The following is a 25,259-nucleotide window of genomic DNA, read 5'->3' as shown; positions in this document are numbered from 1 at the left end:
TCAGTGTTTACGTGCGGACCACTCCAGGAAAAAGTTTTAAATAAGACGGGCATAATTTGTAGTGTAAAAACACTTGACGAGATTATAGGGATACTTCTCGCCAGCCTGTCGCATATCAATCAGACACCGCTAATGTGCTTGTGGAAATCACACGTAACCGCACATTGCGGGTAATGTAAACAATTCAAACCTACGTAAGTGTGCAAGCCAAGGCGAATGTTCAATTCGTCAAATCTGATGAGGTGATGAGGTGTAGCGCGCTGCCGTTGAGTGCAACCACACCGCGGGGCGCCGTTCAGCACCATGGAGAGCAGCAGACTAAGGGACAGCGCGGAGGATTGGGTAATCAGTTGTTACTGGCCGGGTTATTAGTTGTTGTGACTGTCGCTGGCCGATAATTTTTTATCACACACGCACACATCTCTCTCTCTCTCTCTCTCTCTCTCTCTCTCTCTCTCTCTCTCTCTCTCTCTCTCTCTCTCTCTCTCTCTCTCTCTCTCTCTCTCTCTCTCTCTCTCTCTCTCTCTCTCTCTCTCTCTCTCTCTCCCCTCCCTTGTGTTGGGACTGGCCAATTAAATAATTTTTTATCACACACGCACATCTCTGTCTCTGTCTCTGTCTCTGTCTCTGTATATGTCTCTGTCTCTGTCTCTCTCTAACGTGCTACAGCGAAAGGGAAAAATTATAAATCGTATTTTCAAGTAAATCAACGATTTGAAATGAGTCATTAATCACACACATTTTTATTTTCCTCTTATTTTTTAGTTATTTATATTGTGGAATAAATCAAACAAAGCATCGAATTATACAACAATTTTCTTTTGGTAATGTAACATTTCGTCAAGGCCTATCTTGCACACACAGAAACACACATGCATGCACACACACACACACACACACACACACACACACACACACACACACACACACACACACACACGATAGAGAGAGAGCGAGGGAGGGAGGGAGGGAGAGCGAGGGAGGGAGGGGGGAGAGAGAGAGAGAGAGAGAGAGAGAGAGAGAGAGAGAGAGAGAGAGAGAGAGAGAGAGAGAGAGAGAGAGAGAGAGAGAGGCACAGCGGATTTAAAAGCTCCCACCTGACGATCTAGCTTCACTTTCTTTGCTCTCACTAACTTCAGTCATGCCGAAGAACGTCGCTTTGACCTGATCATCCTCCAACACACGCGAACTGATCTCTGGTTATCCTAAAGTCAATCAAACATAGAAATACTTGGAAATATGACTGCTACACAAGTTGGAATAACTTTGTTATTTTTCACAGTTTCTGCGGGTTGCATGGCCCGGATTCTGGCCAGCGGGGTCAACGGCTCCTGTCTTTTCGAGGACCTGCTCTCCGGGAAGGGGCTGTCTAGAGGCTCGAACGGTTCGGACGATTCTAACGGATCCGCGGGGTTTTACCTCCTGGATTTTGACGAAGGGACGCTCGCCGACTGGCGCTCTTTGGCCGACAAAAAGCGCTACGGGGGAGAGTCTCAGAACCGCAGCACCAAAGCGCTGCTGGTTTCCGCCTACTCGCTGATCATCGTGATCTCCCTGTTCGGGAACACCATGGTTTGCCACGTGGTCATCAAGTCCAAGAGGATGCACTCCGCGACGAGCCTGTTCATCGTGAATCTCGCGGTGGCGGACATCCTCATCACGGTCCTCAACACGCCGTTCACTCTGGTGAGATCCGCAAGCAGGCGCGCGCGCGCGCGCAAACGCACGCACGCACAGACACAGACACAGACACGAACACACACACACACACACACACACACACACACACACACACACACACACACACACACACACAGACACAGACACAGACACAGACACGAACACACACACGAACACACACGAACACACACACACACACACACACACACACACACACACACACACACACACACACACACACACACACACACGTGTCGTGCAGACTGGAAGACACTCGCACACACAAAGTTCCACTATTCGGAATTCCCACGGCCGTAGAAAAATAAGAGTTAGGCTACTATAATGATCGCTGTAGGTCAGAGAGGCTTAAGTGGTTCGTGACCAATGAATAAGAGTCGAGAGGGGATCTGCTGATTCCCAGAATTTTTGGGAATCAAACCCCCCACCAAATATATATTTATTACATTTATTCTACTTCATTTAAGAATGCTCGATTCTGATTGGCTGGGAGGGGTGCATTAATCCGGCATATTGCCCGCTGACTTGTCGGCTCTACTTGCTGCTGACTGAGCACAGTAGATCAATACGCCGCTTGTATCGTTTTCTATCACATACATTTCAAACATGAGGTCCGTTGTAAAAATAAACCAAGGAGTGCATGTTTGATCGATCGTCATTAAAGCTGACCTGATACGAATGTAACAACTACGTTGTTAAACTAGTGATCAGTTGCAACCTTGTGTGGTTGCTATAGAAACGCGTTACCTACAGTTGAGCTAACGTTATTCACCGTAGTTCTAAAGGGAACTACTTTTCGAGGGAGATGAACTTAAACAGAGCATACATTTAATAAGCATGCAATGCGAATAAGAAAAAGGCTAATTATTAAAGTATATGAATTGTTTTATTATGTTGGCCGGCGCGAAGTAGAATAAACGGAATAATCACCTCAAGGCAGGGCAATAAACAGTTTGATATGCCCGGCTCGCGGAAGGTTACCGCCCTCGACTTCGTCTCGGGCGGTAAGCCGTCCACGAGCCGGGCATATCAAACTGTTTATTGCCCGGCCTCTCGGTGATTATTCCTTACATAGCCTACATTTTTAACGTTATATATTCATTCACATTTTATAATCAGTAAATATTGGGTAATACTGGGTCGAAATTGGGTAGCCATTATCATCAGAAGAAAATGAATAACAACTGAATAACAACATGATGAACCTACCTACTTACCTAGGCTACTTTGTACACTAGATAGTTAGTTAGTATTTAGTTACACATTTACCTGGCTTGTAGTTACTATAGACAGAAATAAGCTAATAAACTGTGACAGTGCTGCTTCTACTAAGACTGTCCTCCTTCTCCCTTTCTTCTATTTCAACCTCACTGGTTTCTTCTGTGGGTTCATCATGGCTTGAAGAGGGCCCTGACTCTAAGATGCATCATATAATTCAGAATATGTCTCGTAATTATCTGAGCATATTAAACAATGTTGTCAACAGTCTATTTGATTGGATTGAGCTGGGCATGACTAAATATGTATTTGTATGTTTTGATTTGCTGCATTAGCCTACCATAAATAGTAGCTATTAATCTAAGGGTATACTACTTGTAATTTTAGCTGACTTAAAACTAAAAAGTCAGCTAAAATGTAAGTACCCTTGGTTTAATGTCTGCTAATATTGTAATGCAGCCAATCGAAATATTCAAAATCTGTTTACATAAATGTTATTATCATGCTGGCAAGCAGTATGGAATGTTAATCATTGCATTATCTCCATTTATACCATGGTCTGGGTGAATACTCGATTCTGATTGGCTGGAGGGTGTAGGTTAAGTAAGGAATAATCACCGAGAGGCCGGGCAATAAACAGTTTGATATGCCCGGCTCGTGGACGGCTTACCGCCCAAGACGAAGTCGAGGGCGGTAACCTTCCGCGAGCCGGGCATATCAAACTGTTTATTGCCCTGCCTTGAGGTGATTATTCCGTTTATTCTACTTCGCGCCGGCCAACATAATAAAACAATTAATATACTTTAATAATTAGCCTTTTTCTTATTCGTATTGCATGCTTATTAAATGTATGCTCTGTTTAAGTTCATCTCCCTCGAAAAGTAGTTCCCTTTAGAACTACGGTGAATAACGTTAGCTCAACTGTAGGTAACGCGTTTCTATAGCAACCACACAAGGTTGCAACTGATCACTAGTTTAACAACGTAGTTGTTACATTCGTATCAAGTCAGCTTTAATGACGATCGATCAAACATGCACTCCTTGGTTTATTTTTACAACGGACCTCATGTTTGAAATGTATGTGATAGAAAACGATACAAGCGGCGTATTGATCTACTGTGCTCAGTCAGCAGCAAGTAGAGCCGACAAGTCAGCGGGCAATATGCCGGATTAATGCACCCCTCCCAGCCAATCAGAATCGAGCATTCTTAAATGAAGTAGAATAAAATGTGTTAATTTACCCCTAGGAAAGACATTGACCCTATGAAGACGCGATAGCAACGTTGCCTGGCAACGCCTGCATACGGGAGATACTAAATAGTCCGCTCGACTTGTAAAAATAATGTAGGCTTTTTGTAGATTGGATATCATGAGAATGGCAATGCAAACGATCTTTTCAGTTTTTTCATCCAGTACAGGCTGTAATTATTTTAGCTACAGTAGCGCTAGCTGCTAGGCTTGTTATCAGGTTGTTGGGAAAGTGTAGAGCGAGGGATATACCTTTCTTGGTAAAAAACTGAGTGACGAACTTTCGACCGCTTTGAGCTCTTTCCTCTCTCTCTTTCCTTTCTTTCCTCCCCTGACAACCTGCTTTCTTAATTTTACCGACCGGGTCCGGGATACACACAAACTGACTTTAGACTGCTAGTTTAAGACACTAGCAGTCTACACTTGCTTCACAACGATCTGCCTGGCTGCTACTTTGCTCTGCAGTAGCGTAAGACTTGGACTGTACCAAATAATGACAAATGAGAGGGGTACCTACCTACCTAGGATACCTAGGGTTTGTTTCAGGTTAGAACACCTAGGCCAAGACATCAAGTGTCTCCACCGCCATTTTCCCGTTGGGAGCAGCTATAGTTGACTTTTGCTGCTAGCCCACTCCACCAGAGAATTTCTGTTGGCCCCAGTGTATCCAGGAGTAGGGGGAGTGTCAGGGATGGTTTGAAGGAAGCGGTCAAGTTCTGCCTTGAACTGGATCAGGGTTGGGATTGACTTGACATTTTTGGGTACAGCGTTGTACAGAGCAGAGGGAGTTGATGAGAACGAGTGGAATCTCATTGTGTCGATGCTGCTATACTTGGAGCTTCCAAGCGGCCGTACACAGGTTACTCCTCGCCTCTCCGAGTGTTGGAACACCAGGTTGACGCTGTTGGGGATGGCACCGTGGTAGATTTTCCAGACAAGGATGACCATGTATCTTTCACGGCGGCGTTGTAGCGAGTAGAGGTTAAGATGCTTGAGGCGGTCCCAGTAGCTGAGATTCGAGCAACCCGCTATCTTTGCAGTGAAAGAGCGCTGGATCGACTCAATCATGATAACGTCGCACTGCAGATGGGGTGACCAGAGAGCACAGCAGTACTCTACGATGGAGCGAACATAGGTCTTGAAGAGCAGTAGCATCGTGCTTTTGTCCCTGATTGAGAACGTCCTCAGAACCCAGCCGGCTTTTCGTGCAGCTTCGGCTGTTTTTTTGGTGATGTGTTGCCAGAGATCTTTGTCAATGAACACTCCGAGATCTTTGACGACATCGTCTGAGGAGATTACCAGTCCTGTTGATAGCTTGTACGGCTCCTGTAGATCTTGATTCTTCCCGTGCTGTAGGAGCTGGAACTTGGACTCATTTAGCTCCATGTTGTTGTTAGTTGCCCAACAAACAACTGCGTGGAGATCCTCCTGGAGCAGCTTGCAGTCTTTAGGGGAGCCGATGCTCTTGTGGAGCTTTGAGTCATCAGCGAATACCTTTATTTTGCTGTGCTTAACGACAGAGAACAGATCGTTTATATACAAGATAAAGAGGAGTGGGCCCAGCACTGTGCCCTGCGGGACACCACTCAGAACTCTGATGACGTTAGATCTCACACCATCAATCACCGCATGCTGAGTTCTACCGCTGAGAAAGTTTGAGAGCCAACGATGCACTTTTCCCTGGATTCCATAAAGGTTGAGTTTCTTCAGCAAGATAGCATGATCGACCTTGTCGAAGGCTTTGCTGAAATCCAGATATAGGATGTCCGCGTTCTCGTCGGCATTCAGATCATTCAATATGTCTTCCACGTGGTGGGGCAATTGAGTCAAGCAGCTTCTTCCAGCCCGGAAGCCATGCTGGTCGTCGTTGATGATATCTTGGGCCTCGATGTAGTCGACCAGTTTAGCTCGGAAGACTCGCTCGAACATCTTGATAAGATGAGAAGTCAGAGAGACTGGTCGGTAATTGGCAGCAATCGATCTTTTTCCCTTCTTGAATAGTGGGACTACACTCTGGCTCTTGAACTTAGCGGCTATGTCGCCGGAGTCCGGAGATGCTCTCCAGAGCTGTTTGACCACTGGCGCAAGGACTTGTCCACATTCCTTGAGGATGATGGCAGGGAACTTATCCGGACCAACAGCCGAGTATCGGTCCATTGCTTTGATTGCACCCAGGACGTCTTGCTCGTCGAAAACAAGATCTGTCATTGACTGTGACTGTGCAACAAGCTTCGATACACGTACCTCAGCAAGGTTAGCTTTGTCAGGGTTGCTGAATGCCCTGGCGTATTGCTCTTGTAGGATGCTGCCCATCCTGACAGGGTCGGACTGGAGCTGGTTATCGCTATCCAGTAGAGGTCCAACCGACGAGACTGGAGTTTTGAACTTTTTTGCAAAAGAGTAGAAAGCTTTAGGGTATGTCTTGATCTTACTCAGTGCAATGAGCTCGTCTCTGAGGCGCTGCTGTGATAATAGGGTGAAGACATTCTAATGATTTTGTAATAATGGAGAAACAAACCACAACAAAACAACGAAACAAACCACCTTAATTTGGTGATTTAATCCGAAAAAAAAAATCTATATATTTTTTGTGTATAGTTTTAATAATACCACCAGTGTCCTCTGGGGCGCCCCCGTAAGTGGTGCGCCCCTGGAATCATCCTAATTTACCCCCCCCCTAAGGACGTCCCTGTGTGTACCAACCGGTGTCTGTCTGTGTGTTATAACTGTGACGTGAATATTCGTGTACAAATGTTTCTGTAAAAACATGTTGTTGTTTATGTGTACATGTGTGCGGTGTGTGTGTGTGTGTGTGTGTATACATGCATATGTGTATTGTGTGTGTGTGTTTGTGTGTGTCTGTGTGCTTGTGTGTGTGTGTGTGTGTGTGTGTGTGTGTGTGTGTGTGTGTGTGTGTGTGTGTGTGTGTGTGTGTGTGTGTGTGTGTGTGTGTGTGTGTGTGTGTGTTTACAGGTGCGCTTCGTCAACAGTAACTGGATGTTCGGCAGGGTGATGTGCCACATCAGTCGCTTCGTCCAGTACTGCTCGCTGCACGTGTCCACGCTCACACTCACCGCAATTGCTCTGGACCGACGCCAGGTAACAGGGCACTCTCAACACACTCGCACAAGCACACGCACACACAGACACACACACATCTACACATACACACGCACACACACAAACACACACACACACACACACACACACAGATGCACACACACACACACACACACACAGATGCACACACACACACACACACACACACACACACACACACACACACACACACACACACACACACACACACACACACACACACACACACACACACAGATACTAACCCACACAGACGCACAAAGACACGATACACAATAACAGTATTTTTCTGTGGCAGTCACTAGCGGAATATAGCCTTCAAGTCTGATTAAAGGGCAACCAATTATCTTGTTGAAGTAAGCTTCTCTCAACAGCTCACAGGCACGTGCAGAGGGGGGGGCTATGGGTGCCCGAGCCCCTGCCCTTTTCCCTCTGAAGGACCAAAGTGCCCTTTTGAGTGGTCATTTAGATTTTCAATGCTTTGTAAAATTACACATGTACAGTTAAACATTAACATGTGAAAAAATTATTCGAGAATAAAAATGTCTAAAAGTAATAATCGAGAAGTAAGGTTTGTACTTTGTAGCCTCGTTTACCGGCGCTCAGTGCGCAGCTGCCGCTGGGTGACGTCATAGGCTATCAACGTGACTTTTCACCTTTGCCTGCCTGCGCGATGCGCTTGTTGTTTTAAGAGACGGTACAATGCAGGGTAAGATCACTACAGAGTCAGACACAGACAGTTGTTTCCAAAACCATTAAGTTGATAATGCTAAATAAACTGTAACAGTTATCTCGTTTTGTAGCGTCATTTTGAAGTATAGGCCTATGTTTGCCAGCAAAAGCTTTTCAACAAGCATCGTTTTAACTGACTGTGAAAGTGGCTACCACTCGGTTTATTTTCTATAGCCTACCAGCTGTCTATACAGCTAACCTATCTGGGAAACCTTTTGAAATTGCAAAGGGAAAGCATACATTGTTATATTGAATCTGTATAGGCTACTCTGTAGTAACTATGGCGCTGTCACACCATATTTGTACCGGGTGCCAAATTTGTACCGGGCACGTCATCCCGGTACAGACCCCCCACAGTAACAGACCCCCAGTCTATTACTGTGCCAAACCAAAATTTTTGATCACCAGCCGCCACTGGACACGACAAATCCGTTTCATGTCTACTCTGTCTCAGTGTCTCTGACAGTAGTGGTTTTTGCATGTGCCCTTTTTTGAATTTGAGCCCCTGCCCCTCAAAGGGTCGCTGCACGGCCCTGACACACACACACACACACACACACACACACACACACACACACACACACACACACACACACACACACACACACACACACACACACACACACTATGGCAACACATCAGTGCCATAATTCACTAATGTGATAAAAGATGCATTCGGGCGTATTATATTATTCCACACGCGTAGATATTAACTGCGAGCGCGCAAATGATCTCTGCGCACGCAAAACAGCCTCTCGCGAGCGCAAATTACCTCAGCGCGCGCAAAACAGCCTCTCGCGCGTGCAAATTACCTCAGCGCGCGCAAAACCTCTCGCGAATATGGCAAGCCATCCCCGCCAGAAAACGGCATAATTTAGACGCGTATGAACTTCATTACGCCGTAAAAAACGCCGTAAAATTTAGAAAAACGCCGTAAAATACGCCGTCATGCGCAAAAAAGCGCCGCTTTTTACGCCGCAAATGAGCCTTTCAAGAGCGCACGTAAAAAGCGCCGTTTTGAACAACAAACCGCGCGTAAAATACGCCGCTTTTGTGCACATCAAAACGCCGTAAAATACGGCGTTTCTCTAGTATGCTAATAATCTCCGCCCTTCTTTTCTCTCAGCCAATGCATTTGAAGTGTTTGCGCCCAATCGCTGAACAAAACAAGCAGACCAAATCAGTTCAACACAGATCTCCTCTCATTTGGCGTTAGTTGTAGCGTCATATTCATATAGATATATATATTAGTAAATGCAGTTTCAACGTTGTGATAACCGTGGGCCAATCGATAGAGACGCTTGCTATGTAGGGAAGAGGTTGTCGGATCGAATCCATTTATTGTCCGATTTGTGCTTTTGTCAGATGGTCAAGCTTTTATGATCGCAATGCTTTTTAGTCCGCAAGCCAGACCTCCTGTGTTATAAGTTCCAAATTCAGTGCTTTTTTAGTCAGCCAGCCAGATCATCTAAGTGTCTTGTTACACGCTTTATAAGTTAATTATATTTAAATTATTACAGCCATGGAGCCTTTATTTTCGCGGAGTTATCGTAACATCCTCTCTTGTTCAATCGATATAAATACACAGTGGAAAGGAGTGAGAGGGAGCCATAGAGAGAGACACTGATGAACTGGGGAGCCATGCTCTAACAACGTTCAGAGGCTTGTAAACAGTCTACTGAGTCTGACACGGTGCTTAAATGGGCTCTGGAGACGCAGGAATGTTGTTGGATTCAACTATTTGTGCATGGAAGCAAAAAAATATCTCCATCAAGGCCAACAGCAGAGTAGCCTACGAAAAGAATAGACTGATATGAATGCTTCAAATATTAAAACCCGATTGATTAGGCCTATACCGACATAATATCAGTCCTAATCCTGAACGCACCGTGCGTACATTTTTCACGGCATTTTCCCCCAGACAGACAGACAGACAGACAGACAGACAGACAGACAGACAGACACTTTATTTACCCAAAACTAACTTTCATAATCCAGCAGGTTACACAATACAAGTAACTCTTACACAAATACAGACAGCCTATACAGTAGGCTAATACAGCGCCCACCTCAGCAAAAGGTAAAATGTAAAAAGAAGATATAAGCTACAATTAAAATACAGATGCTGTAGCCTACATAAAAATACAGATGCCACATGAAATATGAAAATAGGATGCAATGTATAAATATGCAAAACTAGGATATAACTAGGCTATAATGAGAATACTCGGTTACAGCTGTGCAATGACTATCCAAAATTAAATTAGTTTTATGGAAAGATTTTTGTCTATGGAATGATCTTGTCACTTTACTGCCACACATTGTGTGTGTCAGTAAAGTGATAGAATATAGGAGGTAGGAGAATCCGTGTATGGTTCGTTCTTTGAATATTCCGATTTAAAACAAAATCAGAAAAAACAATCAACAGGATTGTTTTTAGTTTTTTCTGATTTGGTTTTGAAACTGAAAAAGGGCAAAAGGAATAAACAAATAAACGGCATTTGTGCTTCTGTGTTTTGTGTGTTGGTTTTTTAAACCCGAAACAGAAAAACAAAAATAGATACATGCATAGTTATAGGCTACACCAGAAGGCAGAACGCAGCGAAGAAAAAAGAGCCAACCACCTTAACCTGCAATAGACTGTCTAATTATATTTAGCCTTAGTTATGGCCGCACTTGAACCTCATGGTGATTTTATTCGTGAACTAGGCTATTTGACACTGGAAAGACACACGACGCGATCAGTATACCGCTCTAAAGCAATCTAGTGCCCCGAAGTGCTCCGTTATGACGGTGAGGAGGTTCTGTGTGGAGCACAACCTTCAAAGAAGAATTCTAGTATCCGATTTAGTTTCAGATCGTCCACTCGCAGACTGGGCGCCGGCTCCCACGGGAAACAATAAAGCTGGCCATTGTAGAATGAGAGAGACTCGATGGAACGTTTGAAACGTCTTTATATGTATTTTTGATCATCTCATCTCATCTCATCTCATCTCATCTGCGTCCGCTTATCCGGGGTCGGGTCGCGGGGGGAGCAGCTCAAGCAGGGGGCTCCAGACTTCCCTTTCCCGGGCCACATTGACCAGCTCTGACGGGGGGATCCCGAGGCGTTCCCAGGACAGTGTTGAGATATAATCTCTCCACCTAGTCCTGGGTCTTCCCCGAGGTCCCCCCCTTCCCACTGGACGTGCCTGAAACACCTCCCAAGGAAGGCGCCCAGTGGGCATCCTTACCAGATACCCGAACCACCTCAGCTGACTCCTTTCCAAGTAAAGGAGCAGCGGCTCTAATCCGAGTTCCTCCGAGTTCCGGCCGCTTGTACCCGCGATCTCGTCCTTTCGGTCATCACCCAACCCTCATGATGACCATAGGTGAGGATAGGAACGAAGATCGACCGGTAGATCGAGAGCTTTGCCTTGCGGCTCAGCTCTCTTTTCGTAACAACAGTGCGGTAAAACGAAGTACCGCCCCCGCTGCTCCGATTCTCCAGCCAATCTCACGCTCCATAGTACCCTCACTCGCGAACAAGACCCCGAGGTACTTGAACTCCTTCACTTGGGCTAAGGACTCATTTCCTACCCGGAGTAAGCAATCCACCGGTTTCCTGCTAAGAGTCATGGCCTCAGATTTAGCGGTGCTGATCCTCATCCCAGCCGCTTCACACTCGGCCGCCAGCCGATCCAGTGAGTGCTGAAGGTCACAGGCCGATGATGATCCAATGAGGACCACATCTTCTGCAAAAAGCAGTGACGAGATCCTCAGACCACCGAACTGCAACCCCTCCCCACCACGACTACGCCTCGATGTCCTGTCCATGTATATCACAAACAGGATTGGTGACAAGGCGCAGCCCTGGCGGAGACCAGCACCCACTGAGAACGAAACTGACTGGCTGCCGAGGACGCGAATGTATTTTTTTTTTTTTTTTTTTTTTTTTTAAAACAACCTCTTGCCTACAGAGCAAGCGTCTCTATCGATTGGGCCACGGCCACGGTGACCACACTGTTGTAACTGGATTTACTAATATATATCTATATGACGCTACAACTAACAACAAATGAGAGGAGAACTCCTCAGAGCAGATCTGTGCTGGCTGAACTGATTTGGTCTGCTTCTCTTGTTCAGCGATTGGGCGCAAACACTTCAAATGCATTGGCTGAGAGAAAAGAAGGGCGGAGATTATTAGCGTACTAAAGAAATGCCGTATGTTACGGCGTTGTGATGTGCACAAAAGCGCCGTATTTTACGCGCGGTTTGATGTTAAAAACGGCGCTTTTTACGCGCGCTCTTGAAAGGCTTAATTGCGGCGTAAAAAGCGGCGCTTTTTTGCGCACGACGGCGTAAAATACGGCGTTTTTCTACATTTTACGGCGTTTTTTACGGCGTAATGAAGGTGATACGCGTCTAAATGATGCCGTTTTCTGGCGGGGATGGCTTGCCATACGCGAAAGATGTTTTTACGCTCTCGCTCGAATTTAATTTTGGCACTATGGGGGAGGGAACCAAGGCTGGGCGGGCTTTCCTATGATTGGCCGTTTCTGAAGCGCGATATTTGATTGACAGCCCTCCTCAGCCCTCCTCTCATTCAATTCTGAATAGTACAGTAAATGGCTGAAACAATAGTTACTTATTGTAACTCTAGATTCTATGAGTATAGGCGCAGCCTTTTAAGGCTATCGCTATTGGGTTATCCCTAGGCGTGAGCCGTTGCACTGAAAAAATTGTAATCCCCGACCACCAACAGCGTGGGCCTCAATTACGTCTGCGTGCGGCGTGCCTCAACGACGTCCGCATTTCGCAGATATAGTCGGGCTCCGGCGGACATTCTGCTCCCAATAAACAGCTTTTCTTCAGCTATTTAAAGGACAATGAGGCCGACACTTAAAAGGCTGCGCCTATACTCATAGAATCTGGAGTTACAATACGTAACTATCGTTTCAGCCATTTACTGTACAATTCAGAATTGAATGAGAGGAGGGCTGAGGACTGTCAATCAAATATCGCGCTACAGAAACGGCCAATCATAGGAAAGCCCGCCCTGCCTTGGTTCCCTCCCCCATAGTGCCAAAATTAAATTTGAGCGAGAGCGTAAAAACATCTTTCGCAAGAGGTTTTGCGCGCGCTGAGGTAATTTCCGCGCGCGAGAGGCTGTTTTGCGCGCGCAGAGATCATTCGGCGCGCGCAGTTAATATCTACGCGTGTGGAATAATATAATACGCTCGAATGCATCTTTTATCACATTAGTGAATTATGGCACTAATGTGTCGCCATAACACACACACCACTCTAAAACGTAACTGCACCATGTAGTCGGACACTCATTGAGAGCAAAGCATTTGAAGGAATGGAGCATCATCAAGGTGAGGTGCACAGGTGTATAATTCACTGAGCATCGTGAAAGGATTGCTTATGAGCTTTAGTCAGATTGTATAAGCAGCCACATCAAAGGATGCAAAGAAACACACACCAAATGGTTCATTGGAGTCTAAATTATTAAGATGCGATACAAGGAAGCAATAGGTCAAACCAAAAGGGGGTCATCTGTCTTAACTGGGAGCTTTGTTCATTGACTCTGTGCTTCAGTGGTGATCAAACACCAGGGATCTCATTTATAACCGTTTCGTACGCACAAAACTGGGCTGAAATTGGCGTACTTTCCATGCCAAGGTTGTGATCTATAAAAAAAACAACTTGACGGGAGAATGTGCGCAGCCCGAAGCAAACTCTGACCCATGCGTACCACGCATGGTTTGGAGGAAAAGGAGAGTTGGCAACACAGATGGTGTGGTGGTGAACTGAAGTCAGACAGAAGAATTGTATGGTGAGAAGAACGATTATGTTTGATCATCGCCCTTCATAAATTTAATTTCAACACGTATCATGCGTTAAATCTATGTAATCAGAATTATTTAAGTAAACTGGGTTATTTCTCAGTTATAACTCCAGAAACATCTCCTTAGAAAAGAAATAAAAAAAATTCTCTATAATTAATCCCGTCACTCCATACTGTCCACTGACGGCGCGACTGCATGGAATATTTTTATGTGACACTGTAAACACATAATCAAATGTCAATTAAATCCCAAGTGTGGAAAACCAAGCCACACTCCTCATCACAATCGTTGCCCGTTACTCTTGATGCTTTTCATGACAAATCAGGCATTAAAAAGGGGTTACGTTCAAGAACATTTGACGTGGGTGATTACAAACTGATTATCCAAGGTGTTCTCGGTCAGTCTTATTACCGTAACCCTATAAATACAGAGGTTAGCGCCGTGTTAATGCTGCACTATATGGCTTTTTAAAACTTTTCGATATAAATTCATGCTCTTTTGTCCATTCAGAATTAAACGAATCTGAATACTTAGTATATACTATTTCTGTTCAGTGTCTACTACTTGACCGTACCACACTTGACTGTGTAGTACGGTCTACAGCTATGCGTAGAACACCTCCGAACGCTTCCGAACACTGATGAAACTCCACCGGATGTTTGGAGATGACGTATCTCCCCTCAGATGCCGGCAAAATTACCTTGATAAGTTACCTGTTTGCTGTCTTGTCATCGTTGCTATTAAATTAAAAATGTCTCTTTTTACTTAATTACTTACTTTACTTTTTTTAATGACTTTTTTTCGCCGCTTTCTACAACTTCTTTTTGGTGGTGTCGGGTCAGCCATCTCTTCTTCGTTCGTTACCAGACTCCGGTTGCATTGTGGGATAGCGTAGTGAACTCCGTTGTTTACTGTGGCGGTAGTACGCATTCGGAAACGTTTTCCGTGCTACACAATGCATACTGAGCATTCGGACGCGCTATATTTGTGGCGTACTACAAAATGCATAATATATAGCAGTCAAGTATGAGTATTCGGATTCAGCCAAGGTCTTGCGTTTTGGCATGATGCTTACTTTCTGTCAATGTCATATGACGTAGCAGCACATGGACCCTTGTTTACTTTTTTAACCAATGATAAGCAGGTCACCTGACACCACTCTTAGCCGTCATTTTTTAGACCAGATATGTTACTGCGTTGGATGCATTTTTTACAGTCTATGATTGGATATTGTGCTGCAGCCCAGCAAAGATGAAAAAACTCCGCTCTTCAAGCCTATGCCTCAAAAAGGAGGACAAATACGCGTCCGGCTTGATGCTGCGCCGGACGCCGGACAGGGCATTGAAAATCCAGACTGTCCGGCCTAAAGCCGGACGCCTGGTCACCCTACCCACAAGTGTCTCCACTTCAACCTCCGTCAAATTTCGCTTTTTTGCTTTTCTCAGTCCTTCTGCCATTGTTTCCGGCAAGACATAATACTTGCATCTGAGTCTGTTTTATTTACCAATCGCATTCATGAGGTCATTTGCATTGACCATTTATGGTTAAAAAGGGGCGTCTACAGGGCGGAACGTGAAGCTGATTCAGCTAAGCACATTTGTAGGCACTCTGTGATTTATAAAGCAAAGATTGCGTACAGTGTGCGTACGCAGGGTTTTATAAGTCTGAATATTTTTTTGTGCGTACGTACACTTTTAGTAACGATCCCACGCACAGTTTTATAAATGAGACCCCAGGCCCTTTCTCGTTGTCCTTCAGAGTAGCGTAAAGGGCCGTTTGATTTCTACGTATACAGCCAAAACGTCTGGGGTCTCATTTATAAAACTGTGCGTGGGATCGTTACTAAAAATGTGCGTACGCCCAGAAGCCAAGTTTTGCGTGCGCCAAAAAATATTCAGATTTATAAAACACTGCGTACGCACACCTGTACGCAATCTTTGCTTTATAAATCACATACTGACTACAATTGTGCGCAGCTGAATCAGCTTCACGTTCCGCCCTCTACACGCCCCTTTTTAACCATAAATGGTCAATGCAAATGACCTCATGAATTCGATCTGCATATAAAACAGACTCAGATGCAAGTATTATGTCTTGTCGGAAACAATGGTAGAAGTACTGAGAAAAGCAAGAAAGCGAAATTTCACCGAGGTTGAAGTGAGATGGAGGCCCAAAAGGTAGTTTTGTTCGGCGGTCAGTGAGTGGCAACATGTTGCTGCAGCAGTGAACTCTGTCAGTAGCACGGAGCGCACAGTCCCAGAATTAAAAAAGACATAGAGTTACATATTTTTATGTAGCCTACCAATAAATTGTTATGGTCCCTAAATACCCTCTCCCTCCGAATCCTGCCATTTGCATGGTCCGCCAGAAGTGCCTATGGTGCAGCATTACCACAGCGCTCACCTCTGCATTTATAGGGTTACGGTAATAAGACTGACCGAGAACACCTTGGATAATCAGTTTGTAATCACCCACGTAAAATGTTCTTGAACATAACCCCTTTTTAATGCCTGATTTGACATGAAAAGCTTCAAGAGTAACGGACAACGATTGTGATGAGGAGTGTGGCTTGGTTTTCCACACTTGGGATTTAATTGACATTTGATTATGTGTTTACAGTGTCACATAAAAATATTATGTTAATGACACATGTTGGACAGATGCTTTATTCCATGCAGTCGCGCCGTCAGTGGACAGTATGGAGTGACGGGATTAAATATAGAGATTATTTTTTTATTTCTATTCTAAGGAGATGTTTCTGGAGTTATAACTGAGAAATAACGCAGTTGATTTAAATTATTCTGATTAGGATTTAACGCATGATACGGGTTGAAATTAAATTTATGAAGGGCGATGATAAAACATATTCGTTCTTCTCACTCTACAATTCTTCGGTCAGACTTCAGTTCACCACCACACCATCTGTGTCGCCAATTCTCCTTTTCCTCCAAACCATGCGTACGCATGGGTCAGAGTTTGCTTAGGGCTGCGCATTTTCCCGTCAAGTTGGTTTTTTATAGATCACAACCTTGGCGTGGAAAGTCACGTACGCCAATTTCAGCCCCGTTTTGTGCGTACGCAACGGTTATAAATGAGACCCCTGGGCTCTCCTCAAACCCAAGCCAAGAGAGCCCTGAATGGGATTTCCAGCAGGCTATTTTAGGTCTGCTCTCCCACTTCTCTGCATCAAGTCTATTGGCAAGGGCCGGGTACATTAGTCTATATATGAACATCAGATTATATGAACATCTCTACGGTTCATTACTCAGAATGGATCATTCATTATTGGTAAACATGGATTATTTTTAAACATTGATTATACATTTTTGGTAAGAATGTATATTTGTTAGTTCAGTTCAGTTTGACTTTATTGTCCCAAAAGGGAAACTTGAAGTCAGGTACATATACACATCGACAAAGAGATAGACAGTTAATAAACGGTCATACTTATCTAGTCATCAGATTCAAATACATTTACAGGTATGTGCAAAGAATTGTGTAAATTGAGCAAACAGTTCTTTGTCCTATTGGATTTAGAAAGAGGGACTCTTAGTCTCCGGCCTGAGGGAAGGGCCTCAAATGAACAATGAAGGGGGTGATTTTTACAGTCCAATATAGACATTTCTAACCTGCTTCTCATAAATGTTCAGCAAGGATACTTGTGGACAGCCAATCAACTTCCCAGCCACCTTCACAATATGGCTGGTTGTTTTTGTCCCTAAGGCTGATGCCCCCATACCAGGCAATAAAAGAAAAAGTGAGAACAGATTCAATAAAAGATTTATAAAGACAATATAACCTTATCGACATTGAAAGAGTTAAGCTTCCGAAGGAAGTACAATCGTTGTTGCCCCTTCTTGCAAATAGTATCAGTATTGACGTCAAATTTGAGTTTATTGTCCATCAATGTTCTCAGATATTTCAACTGGTCAACCATCTCTATGCAGTTTCCATTTATGTAAGTAGGTGGAGGAGAACAAGATTGGTTTCTTCTAAAATAAATGGCCATATTTTTTGTTTTAAGATGTTAAGCTGAAGAAAAGACTTGTCACACCAACTGACAAACTCATCAACCACTGGCCCATGCTGAGATTCATGTCTATGCAGTAAACCAAGAATAATTGTGTCATCAGCAAATTTCAGGATGTGTCTATTCATTTGCTGACTTCTACAGTCATTAGTGTAGAGGATATACAGTAGAGGGGACACAACCCTGAGGAGAGCCAGTGGAAGAGACGCCTTTCCGAGAGACAACCATTTACCTTTACTTGTGGTGTTCTGTTAGTAATGAAATCCATAATCCAGCTCACAAGATTACTCTCAAGATTAAATTCTGATAGTAGTTTTTCTGACTAAAACATGTGGCTGGATAGTATTAAAAGCAGAAGAAAAATCTAAAAACAAAAGCCTGGCGTGTGTGCCATGGACCATCTAGATGACTGTACAGGAGATGTAGTAGTGTAATCTGGGCATCCTCCACCCCTCTTCTAGCCCTGTATGCAAATTGCCATGGGTCCAGGGCCTCACCCATGCACCCTTAACAACAAAAGACATTTCACAATCTTTTTAAATGACTTCATGACCAGTTGGTCTGAAGTAATTTAAACCCTGTGTAATGTTGCCCTTTGCCACTGGAATAACAATGGACTCATTCCATGCCTTTGGGACCCTTCTCTGTTCCAAGGACATCTCAAACATTTCAGTGAACACCCCACAGAGCTGTTCTGAACAGCACTTTAACCATCTCTTTATTGACCTTATATCTCTTAAATACTGATCTAACATCTTCTTGTGTAATTGAGAATAGTGTGGACTTTACCAGAGCTTGCTCCTCAGTTAATTTCTTATGTTAAACTGAAAAAAATTAACTGAGGAGCAAGCTCTGGTAAAGCATTGATTAACGATTATTATTAAGCATGATTGTTGAAGTAAAATAAAACATCTCAAGGTCCCCTTTCCTGCCCCCATCCTCACAACATAATCAAGCACATTTCCTATATATAAACAGCGTTGTCTAGTTGGCTCATATGGGGGATGTGTCTGGATGAATGCAGGCTGGCAATTATCACAGTTGATCACTGTGATACCCCTGACAGCCAAATATCTTGTTAAAGTAGGCTTAAATTATCAGGCTGTCCCTCTCTGGAAGAGAACTTGAGGTCAAATAACCTCTCTCACCGAGCCTTTCTCTGAAGTATTTGGGGGGAAAATTGCTAAATGGAAAGTTCTGTCAAAAAACTATACTATTACTTATCCTTGCACATTTTTAAGTGGATGCACAGAAATCTAGGAGCTTTCATATGTGTGTTGTATACCAATGTACCACGTAGACCTTTACCACTGCTCATACCTATGATAGAAGCTCTCTTTGGGAATTTGCCTCTATTTGCTTGCTGTTTGTTGTGGTTGATGGGTTTTACAGTGCTGAGTCTTAAGATCATGTCTTGAATTGTGATGCGTTCTGAAGCCCTCCAGGATAAGTCGCCTCAAGAGTGGATTCTCTTTTCCGTGCCACAGAATGCATTGAGGACCAACGGCAGGCGATGGGAAGCAATACTTTACCCCTAATCCTTCAGCGCTCTAAACACATTATATAAAGCAAATTAGTATACACAAGTGTTCCTCTCAAATTAAATTCTAGGGAAGGCCACTATGTACGGTGTGTGTGTGTGTGTGTGTGTGTGTGTGTGTGTGTGTGTGTGTGTGTGTGTGTGTGTGTGTGTGTGTGTGTGTGTGTGTGTGTGTGTGTGTGTGTGTGTCTGTGTGGGCGTATGCAAATGTGTGTGTGTGTGTGTGTGGTTTTAGCCATGTGTGGTCACCCTGTTTATCTGAAACTGTATTCAGGTGATAATTCATCCTCTGCGTACGCGCATGTCGTCGCTGAGGGGAGGCGTGTGGGTAGCAGTCATCTGGATGATGGCCAGCTGCTTCTCCCTGCCGCACGCCATCTACCAGAAACTACTGAGCTTTGCTTACAGGTGGGGTGGGCACACACACGCACACACACACACACACACACACAGACGCACACACACACACACACACACACACACAAATGTTTGGAAATAATCATTATCTAATATATACATACCTACTAGCAAAAGGTAAAAGTTAAACTAATGACTATGACTAATGATATGATGCAAATTAAAAATTAAAATTGTGAATTAAGTGAGCCAGTGATAAAGTAAGGAAGATCATACAATTGATTGAAATTATGAAATGTAGTTAAGTCTGTATTTCCTACTCTGTCTGTCTCTGTCTTTGTTTATTGTAAGATATGCAGTCTGCACACACTGTACATGTCCATAAGGCGAAGCCCGGACAGCTCAGCCTTCAATGATAGAATAGTTATTCTACTAGAATACAATCCTAAATTGTTGTTATAATACCCTAATAACAACCCTTGTTGTACTTGGTTCTGCTCCTCCTCCACCACCAGGGGGCAGGAGCGCAGCCTGTGCGTCCCCGACTTCCCGGAGCCCTCGGACGTCTACTGGCAGTACATCGCCCTGCTCACCTTCATCCTTCTGTACCTGTTGCCGCTCCTCATCATCACGGCCGCCTACACCACGGTGGGCCGCCACCTGTGGCGGCGCAACGCCATTGGCGACACCACCATCACGCAGAACGCCAACCGGCGGCGCAAGCGGCGGCGGACGTTGGCCATGCTGCTGCTAGTGGTGGGGGTGTTCGCCGTCTGCTGGTTCCCCCTCAACTGCTACGTGGTGCTGCTCTCCAGCCAGGCCATCCACTCTTCCAACGCCCTGTACTTCTGCTTCCACTGGCTGGCTATGAGCTCCACCTGCTACAACCCATTCATCTACTGCTGCCTCAACCCCACCTTCCGGCAGGAGCTGCGGCTGCTGGCCTCCGTCTTCCGGCGGCTGTGGCAGGCGCAGCGGGTGGGGGTGCCGCCGGCGGACCGCTCGGCCGGCGTGTGCGTGCCCTGTCAGAGGGCGGCGTGGCCCGACGGCAACGACGCCTCCTCCAGGCCCAGCCTGGGCTCCTCGCGGCCAAGCCACGCCTCCTCCCAGCCGAGCCACGGCTCCTCCTCCGTGTGCCCCTGCCACAACCCAAAGGACTCGCGAGTGCTTTTCCGGCAGGGGATTTCTGGGAAAACCGACATCTTGTCGGTGGAGCCCATTGTGGCTCTGAGCTGAAGGAAGGGGTCGCGGAGTGTGGCTGAGACCGTAGAAACCCCCACGACTGCGACCTCTGTGGGGGGGGACGCTCCGGCTCGCTGGACGTGTGAGAGCGTTTGGACGCCCGTTCTGAAGGGAATGTGTCAGGGGTTTGATTCCCTGGCTGAGCGAGACACATGTCAGCTCGTGGATGTGGTATGCGTGTGGTTGTGGTTGTACAGAATGGGAGAAAGGACAAAGTCCTTGATATGGTGGTTGTACTGGACGTAATGGTTTTTGGAATGTCCTCATTCAACCCAGAGAAGGCACTTATGGTGCGTTTCCACCCGTGGTTGTGGTTCGCTTCGGTATGAATAGGTGCGGAACGGTTAGCATTTCCATCGCCAAAAGTGGGCGGGGTCCGGACTTAGCCGTACTTATCTCTCAGTGCTCCTCGGTTTGGTTAGCAAGACATCTGAAAGGGTGCCAACAAGTTTGAAATACACGCCGTCCGTTGATGGGTCGACAGAATCGTCACTTCCGGGCGACATGGGAATAAAAACAAACAAACACAGTATCCGCGAGGTGCTTAGTTTATGAAGAAAATGACCCGCAAAGGTTTGCCGTCCTTCTTGGACATCCTACATTGTTGCTCTTTGTTTATATTGTCACGTTCTTCATTTTTTAATTGGATCAATTAGCAGGCTGCACTGTGTCGGGCTGCTATGAGTTCACGATGCTTACTTAGCTGCCGCGGCTATCGCCATCCGGCTTAAACTCTGCCCTACCATAAGGGTACTGTCTGCGATGGAAAAGCAAGCCATGACTGAGCTGCGCCTAACCGCACCTACACTACCAGACCTTATCGTACTGGGCCCAACCGCACCTACACAACCAGACCTTATCGTACTGGGCCCAACCGCACCTACACTACCAGACCTTATCGTACTGGGCCCAACCGCACCTACACTACCAGACCTTATCGTACTGGGCCCAACCGCACCTACACTACCAGACCTTATCGTACTGGGCCTAACCGCACCTACACTACCAGACCTTATCGTACTGGGCCCAACCGCACCTACACTACCAGACCTTATCGTACTGGGCCTAACCGCACCTACACTACCAGACCTTATCGTACTGGGCCCAACCGCACCTACACTACCAGACCTTATCATACTGGGCCTAACCGCACCTACACTACCAGACCTTATCGTACTGGGCCTAACCGCACAGCCCGGTGGAAACGCGTCATTAAAGACAGAGAGGAAAGGACTTCTCACCTTGACAACTAATTTCTGGTCAATAGTTCGTTATGCGATCGGTGCTCTCATTCGTCTGTGAGCTTGACACCTTTGAAGGTCTCCTTTGAAGGCGACACCTTCAAACAGTGAGAACCATAGACTACATCACTGTCTCAGTAGGCCATTCCAGCTATTAGATCTGATCAATAATGTCATCAACACACGCAAACACACCTATATGTTTAGTTCTGCCGTGATATCCTGTTTTAATTGGAAAGGCTTTGAGCCACAGAAAAGTTGTACTGATAACTTTTGATGTGAGCCATGTGAGCACAAACAGCAGGGAATAGACTGGGCTATTGTAACAGCTGGAGACTGAGACTCCGGATCAAAAGAGTGTACAGTTCTGCATTAAAACATTCTCAATGGGAGAAAACTAAAGAAATGTGTGCTGGCCGAATGTACCTAGACACTGTTTAATTGTTCCTTGACATATATTATTTCCTAACCTTTCTTGTAAAATAAGCTACAATTTTTGGGGTATTTTTTTATTTAGGGCCTCTGAGTTAATCGCATAAAGTATACCTGCTCTCTGTATAACAAGAGATGGAAGCGATACTTATGCAACCAATTTTTTCCATTTGCAGGAATAATGTCAACACTCGTATAATAGCGCCATTCAGCATCAAACACAATATAAACCAGCATGAAAGAACTCCCCGTTTCTGTGTGTAACCCCCACGGTTGATCATTAGGCTTGGGCAGGACGGCATATCATTGGTCACCTAGCAACCTTAATATACATTAATGTGCAAAGGTTACAATGCCTTTGCACATCTAAACTGATCCGGCAAAACATTCAGGGTGCCTTGAATGCTGTTGACCAACGTAGACTTTGGTCTTAAGATATCCCTGAAGGGCCATGTGAAGCACTAAGGTGCCAAGTGTGTCCATTGCAATTTGATATTCACCTCACAGCCAGTGAAAAACATTGTTTATTTTTGTTTTACAGCATATTTACTTGTGGAGTTAATTTGGTATTCATGACTCATTTGTTATTAATAGAGATGTCTAAACAGAAAATTATCAATTGAGCTAATTTAATAGAGTGAGCCTGTCTTTCTTTAATTTTGTCTGTTATTCCATTTAAGCTGTTTCAGGGAGTCTGAAACTCAGGGACATCTTTGGTTCACATCTCAAAGGAGAGGGCAGCAGGAAAATACCACAGCCTTGAATGTCCTTTTAAGGCTTTTGCTGCTTACTTACACACACACACACACACACACACACACACACACACACACACTGTTTTCTGTATATTTAATATATACATAGCGGACTAGTTACCCAGGGAACATCAGGCTCCATTAACATTAGTTTCTTCTCTTCACTCTCTCTCTGGCGTTCGGTCAGAAAGCAAGTCTGTGTCTCTCTCTCGCTCTCACTCTTGCTCTCTCTCGCTCTGTCTCTCTCTCCTCGCTCTGTCTCAGTATCGGTCGTTAGAAGCGCAATTTGGACTATTGAAAAAAGTGGAAAAATAATTGCTGTTATCCAGTCAACCGGAAAGGGCAAAATCAAATTTTGTTATTGACTGAATGCCCCCGATAACCCTTTTATCCCAGGGGTATTCATTTAACATTTCAACAGTGTTCACTTTGGTCTACCTTCAGAACTTATGGACCAAACAAAAGATGATTTCCGGTTTATATTAACATATTCTGTACGTCCTGGCGGGACACTCTAGTCATGTGCCCCAATCAGCTGACAGCTAACGCTGTCCAATCAAACACATGTACACTGATAGGCGGTCAATTTAAGACCTTCCTCAAACTCTCTGGGAAGTTAAATGTGCTGAGCAGAGTTTCGCCTACCACCACCCCAGGCTCCAAATGCTTTGATTCAGCTCTGTATTGTATGTAACCTGTACGATGGGGCTGAGATATCTGATGTACCCCATGTGGGATTGTATCGTGCTCCCTGTTATAAAATGTTATTATGCTGTTGGTGATCTGTATCTGTCATCTGTAGGTCATGTTTTAAATGATACAGCAGGGAGCACCAGAAAAGAGTGGAACCATACCGCCACACTGAATTGTATGTCCGTTTCATGAAATAAATGGTTAAATCGATGACATGAGGGATTCCTGACAGAACTACAATAAACTGGCAAGGTGTGTAGAGTAAGGCAGGGTTTCAGCGGAGAAGCCGTAGAGAGGGAACTAGTCCTTGACTAGACTCAGATTCAAGCTACGTTCCGATCCCTGATGGGCGGCCGAAACCGAGGGGTATCGTGAGAGACAGCGAGGGCCTGTGATGATTCAGAAGTCATTTTATGTCACTGCTCAATTCAGAGTACAGTGATGAAAGCACAGGGCACATTGGGGAGTCCGTTATCCACCACCTTAAACAGTGCAGAGTTCTTGGAAACGTGTTATTAATTAGTACGCGGAAAACGTATCACATGTAATGTATGAGTGCAATATAAAATACAAAATGTACAGGCATGATTTGAATGGAAAGCCTACATACAACATATCAGCAAGATGAATATAATATCAGCAGGTTAAGGAGGCCTGTCACGTATGCTATGATGAGACACAGATGAGAGAAACGCAGCCTGCTTTCTATAGGAACAGAAAGAGGTGCATAAGAATCTCACTTTTTGTTATGTCTGAATGCCCCTGTTCCACCTGTTGTCCCAGCCCTGTGCTATTCATTCAACATTACGACAGTGTTCAGCTTGGTCTTCTTTAAAAACTCGTTTACCAGACTAAAGGTGAATGCCGGTTTATATTACCTTTTTCTGTACGCCTGCTACACAATAACATCAACACACACACACACACACACACACACACACACACACACTAACCACACTAAGCACACTGATGCCGCTTTTTTCCACCGCACATGTAGCTCGACTCGACTCGACACGACTCGACACGACTCGACACGACATGACACGACTCGACACGGTAGAAGCACGGGTCGTTTTCCACCGCAAATAGTACCGCCTGGACGTGGGCGGGGTCGGCTTCGCGAAAGGGCCGTGACGTATT

General features: G+C 45.0%; 1 protein-coding gene across 1 annotated transcript; it reads left to right on the top strand.

Moving 5' to 3' along the window:
* The first annotated feature begins 1,063 nt into the window (after positions 1-1,063).
* Positions 1,064-24,329, top strand: LOC115541034 (probable G-protein coupled receptor 83). The gene is made up of 4 exons (XM_030352745.1): positions 1,064-1,686; positions 7,138-7,263; positions 19,674-19,807; positions 20,272-24,329. Exons 1-4 carry the CDS (start codon positions 1,240-1,242, stop codon positions 20,990-20,992), a joined length of 1,428 nt encoding a protein of 475 aa, XP_030208605.1. The 5' UTR covers positions 1,064-1,239; the 3' UTR covers positions 20,993-24,329.
* Positions 24,330-25,259: the final 930 nt, after the last annotated feature.

Source organism: Gadus morhua, chromosome 3 (genome assembly GCF_902167405.1).
Source record: "Gadus morhua chromosome 3, gadMor3.0, whole genome shotgun sequence".
Taxonomy (NCBI): Eukaryota; Metazoa; Chordata; class Actinopteri; order Gadiformes; family Gadidae; genus Gadus; species Gadus morhua.
Note: the sequence above shows the minus strand (reverse complement) of the source record. Positions and strands in the feature narration are given on the sequence as shown.